General features: G+C 33.6%; 1 protein-coding gene across 1 annotated transcript; it reads left to right on the top strand.

Annotated features, from left to right (window-relative positions):
* Positions 1-9,599: 9,599 nt before the first annotated feature.
* On the top strand, positions 9,600-18,299 carry LOC100242923 (auxin response factor 6). Its single transcript, XM_002279772.4, has 14 exons — positions 9,600-10,792; positions 11,528-11,640; positions 12,123-12,221; positions 12,306-12,362; positions 12,450-12,605; positions 12,703-12,787; positions 13,715-13,805; positions 14,248-14,412; positions 14,671-14,793; positions 15,427-15,502; positions 15,691-15,838; positions 16,003-17,183; positions 17,397-17,587; positions 17,896-18,299. Exons 1-14 carry the CDS (start codon positions 10,750-10,752, stop codon positions 18,092-18,094), a joined length of 2,727 nt encoding a protein of 908 aa, XP_002279808.1. The 5' UTR covers positions 9,600-10,749; the 3' UTR covers positions 18,095-18,299.
* Positions 18,300-22,215: the final 3,916 nt, after the last annotated feature.

Raw genomic sequence — 22,215 nt, 5'->3', positions numbered from 1 at the left:
CTAAGGGGGTGCAAAAGGATAAATATTAGTTTCAGAGAAGGTAGATATGATCCAAAAAACTAATATTTAGCTTATTGGTTGGTTTATTAATTTCTCTTTTAATGAGTTTACAGGATCGATATGGGGAGGCTTTGAGCCCTTACCCAATCCACAGGTAATTGTTGGTCAAGTTGGTCTCAGATAGATGACAAAGCCCTTACCCAATCCCCCGGTAATTGTTGGTCAGGTTGGTTTCATATAGATGGCTTCATCTTCCACTGATATATGAGTTAACATTAAATTTTGGGTGGAGACAAGACATACTTTTTAAAATAACACGTGGATCTCTAAGGTTCCTCCACGTGGCCAAATAACACCTGCAAAAATACACCCCAAAATAGGGTCTACATACATGTATTATTTTATTATTTTTTTAATTTTTAAATATTTTTATAAATTTTGATCTCCTTACGTTAAAGTATTTTTCTACAACTTTTAATAAAAAAACAACAATAACAACTACAAAGACGGAGACGAGATCTTGGTGACACCATCCAAATTAAGGGTGACTTTTCAAATTCAAAAGGTATGGAAAAAGCAGTAGAGGTAGCTTTCCAAGTTGAAAAGGAGCACATGTAGTGAAACTGCATTTCCGCTTTGAGAGTTAAGCGGTGTGGCGGGTGAGAAAAGGATCCTGAGGTTGACCCCATGGGATGGCTCTGTGATTCTGTGAAGTGAAGGCCGTCAAACAATGCAACTTTGTCAGAAGTTCCATTGGAGTGCTTATTTTTTAAGTTTAACCTCGCAGCCTTCGGCATTTTCACTGGCTGACACCCAAATCGCGGCCGTCCAAAATGTACAAAATAATACGAAGAAACTTGGTTTGCTCAGCATGGGAAAGTGGTCGGCGGGCCAGGCATTGATTTTCTACTCTCAACTTAATTTTAACATTTCAAGTGATTGAATCTTGAGACAAAAGAAGACGGTCATCAGTCTTTTCTAGAAGGCTCCAACCTTAACAAATTAAGATTAAGTTGAGATAGTTGGGTTTTTCTGTCTCTCTTTGTTCCGGCTGATTTGTGTCTCATTGTTTATTTTTATCAATCTAATTACATGAAGGATGATTCTTTTTTGCATTTTGGTTGAAAATTTGAATAACACAACATATGATAACCATTAGTTTTAATTTTTTATTTATTTTTAGAGATATGTCTACATAATTATTTATAACTTTTGCATACAACCGTAAAATATGACTATTCAAATTTGGACAACAAAAGTTTTTCTTTGCATTTCAACCCTATTTCTTTATTTGATAAGTTGCTCATTGATTTTTTTAATAAGATTGAATGTCAAAGTATTGTTTTGAATGTAAAATAACAAAATATTGATGAATAAGAATATTTAGCATTTCATATTATGAACTCTTAGGTTATATTTAGTTCCTAAAAATTACTAATGAAAGAAAAAAAATTATTAAAAATAATAATTTTCTTATATTTCGTTTCACTATAAAAAAAATATAAAAATCAAATATAATTTAAATTAGTTATAAATTTATGTATTTTTAAATTATTTAATCTTAATATAATAAATGAAATGAGTTTGAAAAGCATATAAAGAAAATCCATTAATTTTAAACTTTTTTTCATTTTTATTTTTTTTCTATTTTTCATCTTTATTTTTTTTCTTTTATATTTTTCTGGCACTAAACATAGTCTTCTCTCCTTTTTAATAGGTTAAGGTGAAACTTGAAAGCATGCAACATGGTACCACTGGTAAAAAAAAAATCTCTACACCTCTAATAAGTTTATTTAAATAAATCTATCAATTGCCATTAAATTGTAATTTCAAAAAGAAAAAAAAAAACCATATTAAATTTTTTCTCCTATTATACTATCAAAAGGTTATCAAGCATGAATAAATTTCCATATATTATTTTAAAAATCTAATATGTAATTCATCGGTCGATGATATATAAGTTATATAAACAATTCAATTGAATGATTATCATTTTATACTTAAAATGTGTTTGAGAGTGATTCTAAAAAACGTTTCTAGTATTTTTAACACTTCAATGATAAAAAATTTTAAGTATTAAAAATATTTCATATAATCACTATCAAACAAGCTTTTATTCTTATCATTCTATCTCATAAAGTGATACAACTTACGTCAACTTTTGTTAGAGATATTGTGATAGATTTACAATAAATTCTAAATATATTTTAAAATCATAAGAAAAATAAAAATCATATGTTTATCTATTATTAAAATGATTTCTATATGGTCCAAGAAGAGAAATATCATTGATCATGGCATATAATTTGTAGCCTGTCCTTGTAGAAATCATAATGTTTATTACAATAATAAACAATTTATTTAAAAAATAATCTGTCTTGAGGGAGGAGATTTGAAAAGGGTGGACAGCAATGTATCCGGCTTGGTGGACAAGGGTGGTGGTTGTGGAGGAATGAAGGTCGGGGATTTAAGATGAAAGAGGGTGGTGGGGACTTAATCATAGTAGTAATGTACCATATTTACATGCCATCTAATTAATTTCAATTTTTAGTTTTGCAATGTTTTTTTAAAATATAAATTTGCTTGAAAATTTAAAATATTTTGAAATTATTCTTTATACTTTTAAAAATAATTTTATTTATAATATCTTACTTTCAATCATTTTTTATAAAATTAATTTTAGAATGAATTTTTAAAAAGATTATAAAAAAAATATTAAATGTACTTTTTTTTTATTTTTAAAAAAGTGTTTTTAGCTTTGTCCATGATGGTTTTTAAAAACAATTTTTTAGAAAAATTACTATTGAAATTTTTATAGAATTTATTATTTCTATTTTAAAAATAATTTTTAATTTTAAAAACTCAGATGGCATTGAATTTTTGATGCATTAAACAAAAACCAACCAACCAAAAACTCAGATGGCATTGAATTTTTTATTTACAAAATAATAAATAAATAAACAATTCATAAGTGTGTGGTAGTAGAGTATGAGTAGATGGATGGAGGTGGTGTAATTTAGAATAAAGGCACCGACTACGGAGTAGGAAAAATAATAATAATGGAAAATAGGGGGAGAAGGGGTGAGGTGGGGTAGGAGGTAGCGTGTACCGTACACACTGAAAAAGACGAATGGGAAAAGAGGGTAAATGTCACGTCCCATCCCATCCCATCACTGTGAGTCACTCATGGAAAGAGAGAGAAAGAGAGAGAGTCTTCTTTGTGCATTGCCCAATGGTTACGGTTCGTCCTTTCTCTAATGCGCAACGTACACTTCCTCCCTCCCCTGTCCCTCCCCTCCCATGATCCCATATTCCCATATCTATGATAATAATTATTATTATTTTTCTCCCATTATTGTTATTATTAATTTATTATTACTACGGCAGACTGCAAACCTCAATCTCTCCAAATTCACACTCCCCTCAACAACATCATCTCCATCCATTCATTTTGTCCCTTTTCTTCTACCCATTACTTTTTTAGATTTTACCTCCCCTTTTATTTTTCAATTATTGCTTTGGAAATTTGGAAGAAGATTTCCAACACACCTCTTCTTCACATATTTACCATACATTATTTTATTTTATTTTTAAAAATTAGTACTTTTGATATAATTTTATTTTTCAAAAATAAAAAATAAAAATCAAGAGAGGGTTCATGATTTATGATCATAGGTAAAATCTTGATCCATCATTGTAATGAAAACATTTTTCCAAAATTGTTGTGGTTTTTATCATCTTTTTTACTTTCACTTGATAAGCACTTATAGTAACCATTTATTAGGGTTGTCATCATCTTGTCAATTCTCCGTGCTCTACCTGCAGACATTTTCCTACTAAACTCCATACCATATTGATATCAAAATTTTCTTTTATTTCCTTTAAAAAAATCATGTCATTATAAATTTTTAAAATCATCGATTAATTTATTCACCTTTCTTGAACTTTAAACTAAATACATATAATTTTTAGAAAATTTTTCATATATTTTCCTTATTTTGAATGAGAATAGAAGTGAAAGCAATAAATGAAAATGATAAAAAAAGTATTTAATTAAATTTTAATATATATGGGGATTAGATGTATTTAGCCTAAATTTTAAAAAATATGAATGAAATTAACCCTTAAATAATAATTAAGGATTTATTTAAGAACATTTTTTAGAACAATTTTTTATTTTTTATAATAAAAATTTTTAAAAATACGTTTAGAAATAAAAAATTATTTTATATTTTTTATTCTTAACAATAGAAAATAAAATATTTTAATAAAATATCTTTTAATTATTTTATATTATTTTAAAAAATAATTATACAAACACGTAAAACATTTAAAATGTAATATTAGATATAAATTTTATTTTTGAAACATATTTAAAATATTAAAAATATTTTAAATTTTGAAATAGATTTTTATTCTATAAAAATTAAAAAATAACTTTTAATAATTATTTTCGAGAGAACTTTTGAAATTTTATTTGGATGAACAGTTTATAAATCATATTGAATTAAGGTTGTTGTAATCATTTATTCCTTAAAATCATGCATGTGAAGTGTTCCTTGAATTTCTTGTTTACTTTTTTTTATTATTCATAAAGAAAACTGTCATAATTCAATTCTTGAATAAGCAGACAGCTTTAATTAATAGATAAAAAGTACATGTAGAGCAGACTTTTTTGTCATCGTACCTTCTTTACACACATTTTTTTGTCATCGTACTTTTTTTATTTAATAAACAAACAAATAATAAACCCAAAAAAAAAAAAAAAGTAAATCCATGATTTACTTTTTTTTTTTTTTTTTTGGAGGTAGAATATTTGAAACCATTTTTATTTGTGATTATTTACTTATGCTACTTAAAAAAAATTAAAAATACTTTGGTGCTGGAATTGATAATTGCTTTTTAATTTTAAAATAAAAAATAAAAACTTTAAAACAAAACAAGGTGTTTTTAAAAAACACTTTTCCGTTCAAAATATTATATTTTTAAATAATATATTTTAATTATCTATACTTAATTTTTAGAGATTGTTTTAAAAGATGATTATATAAAAATAAAAATAAATTAATTTCACTTTTCTTATTTTTACAATGAAATATGTGTCTACATTATATTTAAAAGGACTCTCACAGTTTTAAAATACGTTTACAAAATTAAGAGAAACTTTTTACGTATACAATGTTAGAAACTTTCTTTTTTGTATGATATGGAACATCACAGATACCCTCAGACAGACACAATGTTCTCATTGTATATCACATGATTACATAATCAAATAAACAAAATCTTTTACGAGTCCAAATGAACTCTTACACCAGGATCAGTGATCAATTCTGATATCATTCGTAACACACCTAATCGTGTAGATATTATCCATTTTAAATCTAAATGAGTCATTACAATTTTAAAAAGAGTCTATAAGATTAAGAAGAGTCTATATATATAATATTAGAATTTTTTTTTATTTAATGTGAGAAATCACATATTTACAATATTAAAATTCATTTCCTAAGTGTTTTGGTTTTTTTTTTTAGAAAAAAAAAATTTTAAATCAATATATTATTTTAACATATCAATAATTTTCAAAACCACCCACTTGAAAGTTGAAATTTGAAAATATTGATGTAGGAAACAATATTGTCAATAACCATCACTTCAAAGAAATAAAACAAGTGAGGGAATGAAATAAATGTTGATTCAAATCTTATTGGTTGTTTTCAAAAATATCAAAGATGGGAATATTTAGTAGAAGAATGAATTAAAATAAAACCAAAAATTAGAATGTGGCCACAGCTCACAAGTCACAACTCACAACTCACAACAAGGTCCCATGCAAAGGTACCCCCTTGAGAAGAGACTTGAATGACAAGGACACCATGCCATCTATTTATCTGATAAGAGTGGACCAGGTGGACCTATATCAAATACTCCACCCACCAACTAAATAAATATCTCTCTTTCATCCATTTTAATGCTTTTAAATCATGCCCTTTTTTTTTCAATATTTTCTCGGGATTATTGGCCTTTATTTCTCTTCCCAAATTAATGGGTTCCAATCAAAAAATAGAGCCCAGACATCCCTATCCATTTCCTGTACTACTTGAATTATTGAAATCATTTTCCTTTTGATTTATTTATTTATTTTTTGTTTGAGAGTTAAATTAAACTATTCTATGTCGGCTCTTTTGTTTTCAAACAAAAAAGATGAAAGAAGGAATGAAATTATTATCTTCTAATAAGTTGTGGTGATGTCTGATTGGTTCAAAATCTATCATTGGAGAAAATATATTAAGAGAATAAATAGAAAAATAGTTAATGTGTGATCAAATCAATCAAATGGAGTCGAAGTTTCGGTCAAATAATTTTTTATTTTTAAAATAAGATGCGATCATATCTTATGAACTCCATTCTTAATATTATAGAAAGGACAAGTAAACACTAAAGAACAAACCTATACTCTATTAAAAATAAATAAAAAAAAAGGCTCTATTTGATAATTGATTTTAAAAAAATTTATGAAAAATGGTTTTTAAGAATAAATTTTTGAATATTTACTTTTTATATTTTGTAAGATAAAAGTTTGTTTGAAAACATTTCATATATGTTTGTATAATTATTATTTTTAAATGGTTTTAAAAAAATAAGTAAAAATAATTAAAATATATTTTTTGAAAACACTTAGTATATGTTTGGTAGTTATTTTAGAAAATAATTATGAAAAATAATTTTTATAAAAGTTTTTAAAAGTTGTTATTTGATTTTTGTAAAACAGATGTATGTTTGAAAAACTAAAATGTTTTTAACTGTTTTTAATATTTTTAAAAATAATTTATATATCTAATGTTTTGTTTTTAATCATTTTACATATTTATATAATTATTTTTTAAAGCAACTTTAAAAAAACAAATAAAAATAATATAAAACAACTAAAAAATATTATTTGAAAATATTTTATTTTTTGTTCTTAACTAATTTTTAGTTACCAAACATGTTTTCTGTATTTTTTGTTTTGTAGAATAGAAAACTGTTCTAAATAAACAATTTATAAAGAGACCTTATTTTCTATTTTTTATAATAGAAAATAAAAAACAGTTTTTTAGTTGTCAAACATGTTTTCTAGTTTTTTTATTCTAGAAAATAGTTACCAAATAGACTCTAAATTTTAACCAAACATATTTATTTTTGAATTATAAAGTAACATTATTTTATATCTTGAAAGGAAAATTCCATTACTTCTATCATATAAAATGAAATCTTATAAAAAGAAAATACATTATGTTTTTTTGAAGGTCGAGAATAGAAGAAAGATGTATTTACAATCCAAAAAACTAAGGAGGAAGAAAAGTTTACGATTAAGAATTAATAAATTAAAGCATGAAAAGTGATATCACACGTTGGGTAAGGAAAAAAGTTTTTGACATTATTTAAGTATGAATTTCTCTTAATTATGCAGATATATTTTAAAGTCTTAAAAGTTCCTTACTTAACAATATTTATATGGTTAAAAACAAGTTATTACAAATGATATTAGAATTGATATCTCATATCAGATACGGGTCAAAGTTTTTGATACTATATAAGTATGATTTTTTAAAATTATGTAGACAATTTTTAAAATGATGAGGGCTCTAAGACAATTTTTAAAATCATGAGGGCTTATTTAGACCCGGAACGACAATTTCTACATGTGAGAACATGGAAAGAAAAAAGGAAAAGAAATGGAGCATGGGGTGTAGGAAGACTAGGAGAGTGTCACAGGAAACAACCACAAAACCTCTTGTCAGAAATAGTTAGAATCGAAGTCGAAATTGGAATGCTAGTTACATGTACACCCTGCCAATATCTTTCCATCACCATCACCAGGCCATAATATGCTCTCTTCACCCAACAATATCACCACTATCTCCATCACCCCCCCTTCCCCTTCCCCCCTCCACTCTCCCAAATTCCCAATCAGTGTTCCATCATCATTTCTAAACTCCCCCGTCCCTCTTTTTCCTATATCCTTCTAAAGCCCTTGTGTTCCATGATTGTTTCTTTTCTTTTTCATATTCTAAAGTTTGAAATTTAATTAAATTTATCAACAATTTACAATTGTATTCAAACCTTTGCCTTTTAAGTTTGGATTGGAACTACGAACCCATTTGAGAATTGTGTTCAATTAAATTTTTAGACTGGTTTGCAGACCAATACTGGATGAAGTTCAGATTTTTTTAGAGGGTAATCTAATCAATTCGATTATAAGTAATAAATATCTAGGATAGGGCAGGACCCATGAGATTTAATGAGTCTGTCCTTTCACTTTTCAATCAAATGCATATCCAACAGTTCAGAATGTTTTTGAAATTTTTGTAAGTGAAGAAGATATTGTAAAATACTGGGGAGATTTTTTTCCTTTTTCCTGGGTTTATTTGTTGCTATGATTAAGGAAATCCATGGAAATATTTGATGGGAATGATGGTTAATAAATGATCTGCAAAAATCCACATAGCACACAAAGACATTATCATTTCTTAAAATAATTAGTTGAAATTAACGTCTAAGTGAGAGATTGATAAAGAGAATGTGGGAGTGGAAGATAAAAAAATAATAATAATAATTAAGTTGTATTTGATAACTGTTTTCGAAGTCAATTTTGAAAAATATTTTTTAAGAATAGTTTGTGAAAACTATTTTTTATATTTTATAAAAAAATAATTTGTTTGAAAGTCTAAAATATTTTTAATATGTTTTAAAAATATTATTCTACGTTTGTATAATTAATTTTAAAAAAATAAATGAAAATAATATAAAACAACTAAAAGATGTTATTTAAAAATATTTTATTTTATGTTTTACTAAACGTATTTTCTTATTTTTTTTGTTTTGAATAATAAAAAACTATTTTAAAAAATAATTGTCAATTTTTTGTTTATATATGATGAGAGTAAAATTAATGTACATTATCAATATAAGAGAATCCAGAAACAAAATCCATATAAATTCTTATCTAGGAGTTATCATTTTGTATGATCATTTGAAAAAAAAAAAGAAAAAGAAAGAAAAATTATAATTATCATACATTTTTAAACTCACATGGTTTCATTTATTTTATTAAATGAATGAGATCATAATATAAAATAATTAAATGAAATTTGATATAAAATTATGAGATTTAAATCTACAATAGTGAGGGTATCAATTGATTAGGATGAACATAAAAAAATATAGTGGTAATAAGTGATACATGATGAATATTTTACTGATGATAATGATACCTGAATTTAGCTTGTGCATGACCTATAAAAAAAAATAGTGAAGATATTGATTTTATAATCCTCAACGGTTGAAACAGAAAAACTGGGCTGAGGGGCTGGAAGGCATTGAGGAGCAAGTTGGAAGGTTATCTCTAGAGGAGTACCATTCAATCATTTCGTGCATAAGATTTACCAGGAAGCTTTCTTTTATGTCAAATTTAATTTTTGAGAGGAAGGGGTAGAGAAATAAATATCCTGGACTTAGAGGGCTTTAAGGTACTTTCAGAAAATGGTCAGAGAAAATGGGCACAACAAGTGTTAGAACTTAGAAACCTGAACCATATAACATAATACCAAAAAATTTGCAAATCTCTCTACATCTCTGAAAAAATCTAACACTTTCCCACTTATACTCTCCCACTCTCTCTCTCTCTCTCTCTCTCTCTACTCTCTACTCTTTTCTCCTGGTATAAAAGGACAACCAAAAATAATGGCGGTTGTGTTGATTGATTGGGAGGTGAGTAAAGGCTAAAGCTTTTCCAGTACTACCACCACCACCCATCACCACTTCACCACCACCACCACCACCACCAGCTCCTCCGTATTCATTTGTACTCATTTCTGCATCATCACTACATATTCTATAACTTTAGTTCTTACCAACTGTCATGCATGTTATGCTCCAAGCCAAGATCATATGGTGATATAGCTTTTTGGTTGATATGAAAAGGTTTGGCTTTCGCGCTGACTGACTCTTTCTACGTTAGAGTGGTTTGGAATTTGTGTGCTGAGATCTGGGCCTTTTGAGGGGTTCATTGTGAGGTGATATTTTCGGGTGTTGGAGGGTGAGATCTGGTGGGATTGTGGCGCTTTTTGATGGGTTTGTGCTGAAATAGTCGGGGTGTTGAAATTGGGGTAATTGGGCTTTTGGTGCTTTCGTATATTTTGAGGTTTTTGAAGAGGTAAAGCGAGTTGTGGGTGGTCTCTTTTCAGCGTTTCTTTTCGAGTCTTCTGAGCTGGAATGAGACGACCACTTTGTTGAAACTTGTGGCATGAAGTTTTTTCGAGATTGGAAACTTTGTTGGGGGTTGCGGGCGAAGAAGATCGCAAGCGGATGAGGCTGAAATCGATTGTGTTTTGTGGTGAAACCGGCTTCGGTTGAAGATTCGGTATTGGGTTTTTTTTTTTGAGGTTGCACTTCTGTGTCCCTCTAATGGTTGTTGGATACTCATTATTTGTCCTTCTAATGCATATTTTCTAGTGGGTAGGTGGTGCTTAAATATAGCAAAACCCTCAAGCTAGATAAAGTGCATTTAGATTTTGACCGTGGCTTTGGGTTGTCCAAGGAGAGGCAAAAGAAACGGTATGGTATTGGTCAGTGAGAGGGGAATACACGATTTTGCTCTCTTTTGTGGGTCTACTGTTGCTGTGAGGCTCTCGGTGCTTCATTGTTGTGGTTGAAGAGTGGTTTTTGGGTCTTCTTCTTGTGGCTCCAACTGTAGAATCTGCAGAGATGAGGTTGTCTCCTGCTGGGTTCACACACCAGACCCAGGAAGGTAGGCTTATTGTTGGTTGTAAAATTGGACCTTTTTCTTTCCTTCTTTCTTTCTTTTTCTTTTTGGGTCTCTGGGTTTGAACTCTCTCTTGTAGTTGTGGGCATTTATTTCTTTTGCAGCTTAACTAAGATAGGAAAGCTTCGGTGGCTTTCCAGGCTAAATTGAGTTCTTGGGTTGAATTTGTTTTGTGATTTTGAGGTGTCGCTAAATTGAGTTCTAGACTGAAGCATGCTGAACCTCTTATTATTATTATTATTATTAACTTTTCTGGTTGGTGTTTGGTTGTTATGTTCTTCCCTCATGTTCTCTTTGGCAACTGAGAAAGCTGTGGGAAAGAAATGGAAAAGTAATTTGAATTTTTTTTAATGTTTTATTTCTTACTATCATGGTAATATAAAACTCAACATGCATGGTTAAGCTGATGTATATATATTTTTTTTTGACGAAAGATTCTATGACTTATCTTCAAAATTTCTTTTCTTTGGGTTTCTCACGGAGCAACGGTGTTAATTTCATGGCTAAAGGATAACTGGAGAGCTTTACCATAATTTTTGGTAGATTATAGGGGTTACAAAAGAGCCATATTTATGAAATGTTCTTTTCCTGGTGCGGAAGCCCTGTACAGCTTCTGTCCTAGCTTGGGTTTTCCCCCAATTATGACTTAATTTATCAAATTGTTAAAACCATGAGTGTAATTCATCTTTAGAATTTACTTTGCTTCGGAATTATTGACAGGGGAGAAGAGATGTCTGAATTCTGAACTTTGGCATGCATGTGCGGGCCCTCTTGTTTCCCTACCTGCTGTTGGAAGCAGAGTGGTTTATTTTCCACAAGGTCATAGTGAGCAGGTCAGTGTATGTGGATTTGAGATTTAGCCTATTTACCTGAAGTTGGAATTTAGAGCAGATTTTATGCGATACAAACATTATGTTTGCTGGTGTTTGCTCATCAAAGAATGAATTTTTTTCCTAATTTTGTTGGCATGGGGAATGTTTCCTGTGTGTAAACTGTCTAATACAGGACTTTTTCTAGTCTCCTAATATAAACTGTCCTGCCGGAATGATCTAACCACCACATCTTTGATCTGTATACTGGAGGGAAAAGATTTGTACTCCACTCCCTTCATGTTGTCCTCATGCTTGTACGATTTGTTCCTTCTTGCATATATTTTGCAAACTGTCAGCATATTAAACATTGAGCTTGAACATGTCAATCAGATCTTATCCATATTCTTTGTTTTGATTATACTCGTTGAATTAAATACATGTATATGTAACCTTAAATTTGTTTGACCTGAAGTGAGGCAACTCTCAATTGATTTTCTATTTAGGTTGCTGCATCAACGAACAAGGAAGTGGATGCTCATATCCCTAACTATCCTAGCTTACCCCCACAACTTATCTGTCAGCTTCACAATGTGACCATGCATGTAAGGCTTGTTTGTTTTGGTTTGTTATGGTTCTGAGCTTTCTTAAAAGCTGGTTCTTAGAGGTGTAAAATTTGTCAACCTCAGGCAGATGTGGAGACGGATGAAGTATATGCGCAGATGACGTTACAACCATTGAGTCCAGTATGCTGCTTATTATTGATTCAATTAGATTTCTGATTTTTTGTTTTTCAATTCTGCTTCAATTTTTTAAAATGGGCTTTTCTGTAGCAAGAGCAAAAGGATGCGTACCTCCCAGCAGAGTTGGGTGTGCCCAGCAAACAGCCATCGAATTATTTCTGTAAAACATTGACAGCTAGTGACACAAGTACACATGGAGGCTTCTCTGTTCCTCGCCGAGCAGCTGAAAAAGTGTTTCCTCCTTTGGTAAATCTTTATTGCAACTATATAATTTGATCATCCAGCTTTAGGTCTCTTGATTTTAAATGCCTTGCATTTCTAAGTTCACACTTCTGGCCTGCAGGACTTTTCACAGCAGCCTCCAGCCCAAGAGTTAATTGCAAGGGATCTTCATGATAATGAATGGAAATTTAGGCATATATTTCGAGGTTAGTTTCTTCGAAGTGTCTTTTTAAAAACTTAGGTTAATTCTCTATAGAATGGTTTATTTGTTTTGTCTTTTTCTAATCTATTCCTATAGGCAGTAGGATAAGAATGGTATCTAAATTTGAACAGCAAAATGAATGTCTCCACAGCATGAATTTGAAAATTTGGTATCACATCTGGGTTGCAAGTTTTGGGTTATGTAGATGTTTATTGAATTCTTTGCCTTATTACTTAAAAAGAAAATTTTTTCAGTCCCTCCCAAGTTCTACCTCCACAGCCATGTATCATTATATGGCTATGTTTCTTCTGGAAGTATTTGAGTTTAATGGATTTGTCCAGGTTACTGAAACAGTATATGATCTAGCAGTCCCATATCTTCCTTTTTTGCTGCATTTTGGGTTTTTATCATTTGTTAGTTTTGCCTTAGGTGGAGTGATCTCTTTGCTGCTGCCATCCTACACTTTTCCTCGATCTAGGAAAATCTATAAATGAATAGTAAAATGTAGAGAAGTTACGTAGTTAAGTTCACTACCATCAAATTGAGTGGGAACCCTGGTTGGTCATTAAGGGCTCATAAATTTCCATGTATCATTAGAGGGTAAAAATTTGATCACCCATTTCTCACAGAAGCACTATATATCTTCTAATATTTTTAAAAGAAGTCTTGTTGTCAACTGAGAATTGACCTAAAGAATTTAACTTTTTAAAGAAAATTTTGTTATCAGCTCAGAGTTGATGTAACCAATTTGAGTCTGGATGCATGGGTTACTTGCTTAGATCAATAAAATTGCTTTATAAGGGAGTTGAGCTTCTTGTTTGTTCATAATATGTAGTCAAAGATGGTGCTCTACTTGTATTAAATATAAAATGTAGCAGTTAATTTCAAATCATGAACACTCTTTAGCAATGATGGATTTTTCTTCACACAGGTCAGCCCAAAAGGCATCTTCTTACAACAGGTTGGAGTGTATTTGTAAGTGCGAAAAGACTTGTTGCTGGGGATTCGGTTCTTTTTATCTGGTAGGTCATTGCCTAATCCTCTAAATTGACTGTCCTTGATCTTCTCCTTGTGTTATGATTGGCATCAAGATGACATCATAGGTTTCTCTAGTGTCTGTGAATTCATGAATTTTAGGTTCTTGGGCTCCTGAAACTTATCTAACTGTCTGATCCTATCCATCAACTTCTATCTTATCTTGGATATTCAGAAAGATATAAGGCCATGTGCGCAGAAAAGAAATGGTAATAGTTGGTTAATATGTTCAAGAGCATGAGATGAAATTGATTTTAACCTTAAAGAACCACTTGCCAGGTTTGCTAATTTACCTCTTCCTCCTGTACACTACTGTGTGGTCCATGCATGGACAGTGTGGCTTTTTGTTCTTCCTCCTTGACTTGTCAGTATTGTGTAACCATAAGCTATTACAAATTAAATGATGTTCAAACTGAAATGTGCTTTCAGGAATGAGAAGAATCAGTTACTACTTGGTATCCGGCGTGCTAATCGACCACAAACTGTTATGCCATCATCGGTTTTATCAAGTGATAGCATGCACTTAGGGCTTTTGGCTGCTGCAGCTCATGCAGCTGCAACAAATAGCCGTTTCACTATATTTTATAATCCAAGGTATACCCTTAGCGCCATTTTCCCACCTTTCTTGTCATCTTGCTAGGTGATTGGATAGACAAAAATGTTTTAAGTTTCTCTTCCTTCTATCCCTTTCTGTCTCTCTTTTTTAATGCTTTAATTTTTTAATGAATTTTCCCTTCCTCCAACCACCACCCGCAATCGCATCAAAGGTGGTAAAAGTGATTGGAAGATTAGTATCGTTCAATTTTAAAGTTTCTGAAGTATTTCATTTAATTCACATTACCTCTCAATCAGGGCTAGCCCATCTGAATTTGTCATACCATTGGCCAAGTATGCTAAAGCAGTCTATCATACACGTGTTTCTGTTGGCATGCGCTTTCGGATGCTGTTTGAAACTGAAGAATCAAGTGTCCGTCGGTATGTTACGAGCCTCCTTTTTCTCCTTTGATTGCCATGTTACTCTAGTTGCATTTTTTTTTTCCTTTTTGTTTTAATTTTGTTGAGGCAGGGAAATCTGACTTTCAAGGTTTGTCTTGGACAAGTCTTGAGCAATTGCTTACTTGGTCTTGTGGTTGTCACCACCTATCTGTGTATTTAGATGTTGTAATATATGTTTAAATAACTTGAGAAAATATCCTGTCCTGATCTTTGCTGATATTTTATCTTTAAATAATTAGAAATTAAACAGTGGAAGTTTAGGGGACTCTAGGGACTGACATTGGAGTGTGCTAATTTATGAGCCAGAAATCAAAATTTCTTAATGCAAAGTGAACACCAGGTTAATTTTGGCATAGTGGTGTTTCTTCTGTCCCATTCATAAGAAACAAAGGAACAGTGAGATTAATGTCCCATCTTGTGTTCCATATTTTAGCATCCACTGATGGTAAATCAAGGTTACATTCAGTTGACATGGATTTTAGTTTTAATTGGTTGCTTTCTCAGATCTAATGCCTTCAGGGTTCTTCTACTAGGTCTCTCTCTCTCTCTCTCTCTTTAAATTTTTTTAATTTTTTTTTCATTTTTCTTCCTGTAATGGATAATATTTTCCAGCTACATGGGCACGATAACTGGCATAAGCGATTTAGATCCTGTTCGGTGGCCAAACTCCCATTGGCGCTCAGTGAAGGTCTGTTGATAACTTTTTTTTTATCTTATCTATTTGCTTTCTTCTGTTGATTTGTGAATGGATATGTTGCCTGATGGATAATTTCTTTACAATGTTAATTTTCCTTTAGTGTCATTTCTTGATATCTTTGCTATTTGTGAAATGAATAATGAAGCACATTGTGATGAACTTTGACCTGATTAACACAGGTGGGCTGGGATGAGTCCACGGCAGGGGAGAGGCAACCCAGAGTGTCCCTATGGGAGATTGAACCTTTAACGACCTTCCCAATGTATCCTTCTCCATTTCCTCTCAGACTAAAGAGACCATGGCCACCAGGGCTACCCTCTCTCCATGGTATGCTTGTCTACTGCTTATCTTAGGACTGGCATGCATTACTAAATTTTGTAACAATATCCTACTAGTTGCAAATTCCAATTTCCTGTTCCATCTCCTCAGTTATATTTAGGCATGAAGACTAGATTTTTCTCCTTTTAATCTAACTCTTTTGTTGCTGTTAGGCATCAAGGATGATGATTTAGGAATGAATTCACCACTTATGTGGCTCCGAGGAGATAATGTAGACCGTGGAATCCAATCTCTGAACTTTCAGGGAATCGGGGTTAATCCTTGGATGCAACCAAGGCTTGACGCTTCCATGCTGGGTCTGCAGACAGACATGTACCAAGCTATGGCTGCTGCTGCTCTTCAGGAGATGAGGGCTGTGGATCCATCCAAACAGGCACCTGCACCCCTTCTGCATTACCAGCAACCCCAAAATGTTGCCAGCAGGTCTTCTTGTATAATGCAGCCCCAGATGTTGCAGCAATCTCAGCCTCAACAGGCCTTTCTTCAAGGCATACATGAAAACACCAACCAGGCTCAATCTCAGACTCAGTCTCACCTTCTTCAGCAACATTTGCAGCATCAGCACTCATTCAATAATAATAATAACAATAATAATCAGCAGCAGCAGCCCGCCCCCCCGCCGCAACAACCACAACAGCAATTGGTCGATCATCAGCGGATCCCGAGTGTTGTTTCTGCCATCTCTCAGTTTGCTTCAGCCTCTCAATCCCAGTCACCATCTTTGCAAACCATCTCTTCTCTGTGCCAACAGCAGAGCTTTTCCGACTCAACTGGTAACCCAGGGACGAGCCCAATTATTTCTCCCCTCCAGAGTCTTTTGGGTTCATTCCCCCAGGATGAGTCATCCAACCTCCTCAACATGCCTAGAAGCACTTCCCTTATGCCGTCTGCTGCCTGGCTGCCCAAGCGGGTTGCGGTTGAACCTCTTCTTCCTTCTGGTGCTTCACAATGTATTCTGCCCCAAGTGGAACAGTTGGGACAACCCCAAACAAACATCTCTCAGAATTCTATTTCACTGCCACCATTTCCTGGTAGAGAGTGCTCCATTGACCAAGAAGGGAGCACTGATCCCCAGAGCCATCTTTTGTTTGGCGTTAATATAGAGCCCTCATCTTTGCTAATGCAGAATGGGATGTCAGGTCTCAGGGGAGTTGGCAGTGAAAGTGATTCAACGGCCATACCCTTCTCTTCATCCAATTTTATGAGTTCTACAGGCACCGATTTTTCACTTAATCCAGCAATGACACCTTCCAGTTGCATTGATGAATCTGGTTTCCTGCAGTCTCCAGAAAATGTGGGCCAAGTAAACCCACCAACCCGAACCTTTGTTAAGGTTAGCTGCCTTCTTTGATTTCTTGTTTCTATTTCTGATATGATATGCTATGATTGAGGCTACAAATACTGGTATTTTGCCTTTGATTCTTCTGTTGGTTCAGTTTATGATTTTTCCTAGTTTCCGAAGTTCTATTGTTACAGTTATGATGTAGCATTTTCTGTCTACAAATTGGTTCTTGGTTTTATATCTGAATATGCTACTTTTTGACAGGTTTACAAATCAGGGTCCTTCGGAAGATCACTAGATATCACTAAATTCAGCAGCTACCATGAACTGCGTGGTGAGCTTGCTCGCATGTTTGGCCTTGAAGGCCAGTTGGAGGACCCTCGGAGATCAGGCTGGCAGCTTGTATTTGTTGACCGGGAGAATGATGTTCTTCTCCTTGGTGATGACCCCTGGCCGTGAGTTCCTTTCTTCTTTACCTTGTTATTGTGGATATTTTGACCAATTCTCTTAACAGTTTTAAACCTGTGTCGATTAAAATTTATATTGAATGATGCTCCTAAAGCTTCAAAAATTTTCATTGTCAATGGTCATCATTATTAGAACATTAAAAAAAATAAAAATTGTATAAAGTAATCAGGTGAAAAAGGATGGTCTGAAGTCATGATCATCCAGGTATTCAAACTATTTTCTTCTAGGTTTGTGCAAAATACAAGTCTCACTTTCCTTTGGCTCACTCCTAATATATTTGTATTTGTTTTACCAGGGAGTTTGTAAACAGCGTGTGGTGTATCAAGATACTCTCACTACAGGAAGTGCAGCAGATGGGAAAACGAGGGTTAGAGCTTCTGAACTCGGTCCCCATACAAAGGCTCACTAGTAGCAGCTGTGATGACTATGCAAGCCGGCAGGACTCAAGAAATTTGAGCACTGGGATCACATCTGTGGGGTCTCTTGACTACTGAACAATTTAACAGTAAAGATACTATTCTCTCTTCTGTAATATTAGCATCTCTTTCAATCGCTCTCATGTTGGGTAGGGCTGCCTAATTCTAGCTTAAAGCTCTTATATTTAAGCCAATACTGTAATTATATGATATCTGCCTTCTCCCTTTCTATGCTTTTGATATACATACAATACATATTTATTAGGAGACTAATGTTCTTTAAGATCACTGCTTGTTTTTATTTTCTTGAAATCTATTACAATGGGCTGAAGATTAATGGACAACGAACATAAACTCACAGAGTCTGAGTTGACGTTTTGTTCTTGGAGTTAGAAGTAATGAACTTTTTCAAAGATTCCAATCCACGTGATGGGTCATAGTCTATTAGCGAGATATAGTGGAGCAACTTTTTTGCACTTCCATTTAATGTGAAATGGCTTCTGCCCTGTTAGGTTCTCAGTTACCGTGTTGTCTCGCACCTTTGCCAATTCATTTAAATGCCACCTTTCCTGTCTTGTCAGTGCTATCTGTATTCCCAAGTATAGCTGTCGATTCGCATACCTGAATTTTTTTTATTTATTATATATTTCTGTTACGTAAACATTATTGGTTGCTAATGGTTATGTGAAAACTCCATTTTCCTCTTTTTGCCAATAGCAACAAGCTGTAGGGCACCTTTGAAAATCAGAGTACTTGAAAATAAGTTTCACTATCATTTCCTAGTAGTAATGTATGATATCTTAGAATGCAGGTTGCCACAAGGTTTCTTAATGATCCATATATACATGTATACATATACATTCATAGATGTATGCATGTTCAATTGTAGTTTCTGATTCTGTGTCTTTTGATGCAGACTAGCTTCCATTTTTGTTAACCATATACCTCAACTCCCAGTTCCTTGGGTTCACCAGACTGTTAAACATGATGATTCATCCTCACACTTGTCTTTATATAACGTACCATCTTTGTTTCTTTCATTGTGCTAGAGATTTATCTTAGTTGACAAGGCAATATGGGGTTCCTCCCATGTGAGAAATATGTTGCTTTATTGTGGACTCCATACCTCATGTGGGATCAATGATTTGAGTCAAGTCCCATCAGCAACTTAAGGGTTGGATAGAAGTCAAGCCGAGGGCCAAGCTCAGGATTAGGTTGTATGTATGGGGTGGGGGGAGGAAACAGAAAGAGACCCCAAAGTTTTGTAGGCTTGGTTGAAGCAAGGCAGGGGGGGTGTTTGGATATCCCTAGGGGAATGAAATGATTCCGTTGTGCTATGCAATGCCCTTTTGAAAGGGCTTGCTTTTGTAGTTGTAGTACTTTGGTCTAAGAGTGTAATTCTAGGATTCATTGAAATGACAGCAGGTTTTAACCATCATTTGGGGCCATGACTCTCTTTTCTGCTGTGGCTCCATTCGGGTGGATGGATGCGTCAAAGGAGGATGGAATCAAAGTCCATTTCACTAGGATGCCCCAACGTCCTAACCACGGTAAGGCCCCCACATGCTGTCGGTAGATTCGACATGCAAGCCACGTTCCTTCCTTTTTCCGTCCTTTTGGCCCCCTCTGCGCATAAACTTATGGTCTAATTTCTATAAACGTTATTGTGGTTTCTTGAGGGTACTTTTTGGATCAATTTTGAGTAGGGGGGAGATTTTAATCAGGCTCCTTTTCACTTGTGGGGATAAAGGTGGGATTGAAGGTATAATGAGTTGGATGTGTGTGTATCGTGGGGCTGGGGCAGTGATAGGACTTCCTCTGAGGGATGGAATGGTGACAAGGTAGGGCACTATCAACAATAATAGTACCATTAAAAGGTTGGGTTGACAGTCCAACAACCCCAACCCCATTTATATTGAGTGGGAAGAAGAAGGGGGAAGGGGAAAGGAGGGATGGCTCCTTTTTCCGGGAACTTTCATACATCCGCAATTGATTGAATTTGACCCCATTCTCTGTCACAACCACAACATGCCCACAATGAGGGTTGGCCATGTTATTTACATGTGCAAGATGCCTTTCATTATGTGGCCAGTTTGTGTCCTAATCATCGCCTTGGATGCTTAACTTGGGAGTTTTGACTACATTACTCATTCTTAGTAGGATTCACATATGTGGGATCCCTTCAATGGGTACTAACTATTCAGGTGCCGACTTTAATGTCCGCATCCCAAGGCCGCAGATGTTAGGAGCCTAATATGATTAATGCTTCCTTCTTTCAAATACGAAAACCTATCCAACATTAAGGTTAGGCACCTAGTCAGAATCTGCATTAAGGGTATTAAAAGAACACTGGAACAGGAGGTGTCATGCCTGATCCAAATCTGATTGGTTTCTTGATGGTCTGACTTAGGTAGTGGTATGCCAAATGTAATAAACAGTTGTAAACGTTGGTGACAAATCAAAAAACACTCCCAACACTAATCTTAATTTAACTAGTCTTAAAGGGATCTTAGATTATGTGACAGAAAGTGTAGGGAAGCCAAATAGAAAAGAAAAACAATTCCAAACTAACGTAAGCAGTTTCTTAATAAAATTTGCTTCTAACAGAATTCTAAGTTTGTTGCCAAATATAAAGCACTTGCAACAGTAGTGAGTGCACATGGATTAGAGCATAATATAACCATTCTTGGGGAATGGGGAATCCTCTCTCTCTCTCTCTCTCTCTCTCTCTGTTTCAATTAAGATATAAAGGTTTAGTACTAGGTAATCTTCAGGTGCATTTGAGAAAAAGAGCATGATATTATAAACTTTTTTCTGGTTTTCAAGTGGAATTAATAACAGAGGCACCCAAGAGCACCATTAGAGGAAATTCTAGTTTTAATTTAGCAGAGAAAGACTATTTTTTCATAATCAGGAGTTCACAATTTGATAGGTTTTGCCAGGGTTCTAGACATCAGTGAGATGAACAGGAAGAGAGGCAGTAAATTGTTGCCAAGTTTCAGAGAGAGCCATGTTGAAGGACTGCTTTATAAGCATAATAACCATTTTGGGATCTAGTTCCCTAGTTCATCATTTAATACACAGTTGGCTGTTGGACCAACTGTGATGATGGTGGGCTGAACTTTGTACTGACCCAATTTTGGAAGATTCATGGGCTGAGGCAGAACTAAAGGTGGTCTAGTTTTGGAAAGCTGCAGTGAAGGCTGAGACTAGGCTCCCCTCACTTTGGTGTATTTCAATGCATGCACATGCACACAGTTTGACAGTCCCCTTGAAAAGCTTCCACCAAAGCATATCTTTTACTGCAACTCACTGGAAGAGAAGAGAGAGAGAGAGCGCTTTGAAAATCTCCACCTTTATTATGATTGTGTTTGGGCCACACATTTCCCGCCGAGAAGGTGGCAATTTGGTGGTAAAGGATATTGAAATTCCAAGGGTAATAGAGCGATGACGTGAAAAGCAAGCATGGAGGAGTTAGTTCAAAATTTGGAGAAAATCGGCCCACCCAGATCTGAGTATCTTAGTAGATGTTCCTAGTTTCCTAAGTTTAAATCAATGAATTAAAAGGAGTAGCAGCATTCAATCATGAACCAACAACTGGAAGAAACCGGATCAATGTTCAACTAATCAATTCAATACAGTTACTTAGAAATTTGTGTAAGAAAGCATCTTGTAGCATGGGCTGTGCTGCATCAGTCTACTAGAACATCATTGTGGTAGTATTTGGGAACGGTGACTAGCTACTAGAACATCAATGAAGAGATATAGAATGATTTGAAGAGGGCTTTTGCATCAGGCCCTATCATTTTACAATCTCCATAGAGTTTTGAGGGGGATGATGTACAAGGTGTTTTGCAAAGCTCAGATGAGGCCCAAGGCTTCATTTCACTCATTCTCAAGCTTTTTCTTTTGTTTTTTATTTACTCAAATCTTCCTAGTCGGTAAAGAACTAGTTCTTTATAAGATAAACTATGTAGACACTCGTGGGAATGATATGAAAATTGATAGTCATCTCTCTACGACTCTAATACTGTTAACTCTCAGAGTTTTCAAAAACATTCTTTGAAGTCCTTTCAATGGCAGGACAAGATGCATTGATATGATAAGCTTAGCAAGGAATTCAGATATTTGCCAAGGAGTATAAGGCACTACGAGTTGATGATGATAAGTAATTGTATAGGTGCTAAATGTATAAAGCT

This window comes from Vitis vinifera, chromosome 10, assembly GCF_030704535.1.
Source record: "Vitis vinifera cultivar Pinot Noir 40024 chromosome 10, ASM3070453v1".
NCBI classification, from domain to species: Eukaryota; Viridiplantae; Streptophyta; class Magnoliopsida; order Vitales; family Vitaceae; genus Vitis; species Vitis vinifera.
Note: the sequence above shows the minus strand (reverse complement) of the source record. Positions and strands in the feature narration are given on the sequence as shown.

Bases quoted from the DNA above. Each gene is read 5' to 3' on its own strand.
- LOC100242923 (XM_002279772.4), top strand. From the start codon at position 10,750: ATGAGGTTGTCTCCTGCTGGGTTCACACACCAGACCCAGGAAG. The intron at 11,641-12,122 runs GTCAGTGTATGT...TTTTCTATTTAG, and splicing joins CACAAGGTCATAGTGAGCAG to GTTGCTGCATCAACGAACAA. The intron at 14,794-15,426 runs GTATGTTACGAG...AATATTTTCCAG, and splicing joins GAAGAATCAAGTGTCCGTCG to CTACATGGGCACGATAACTG.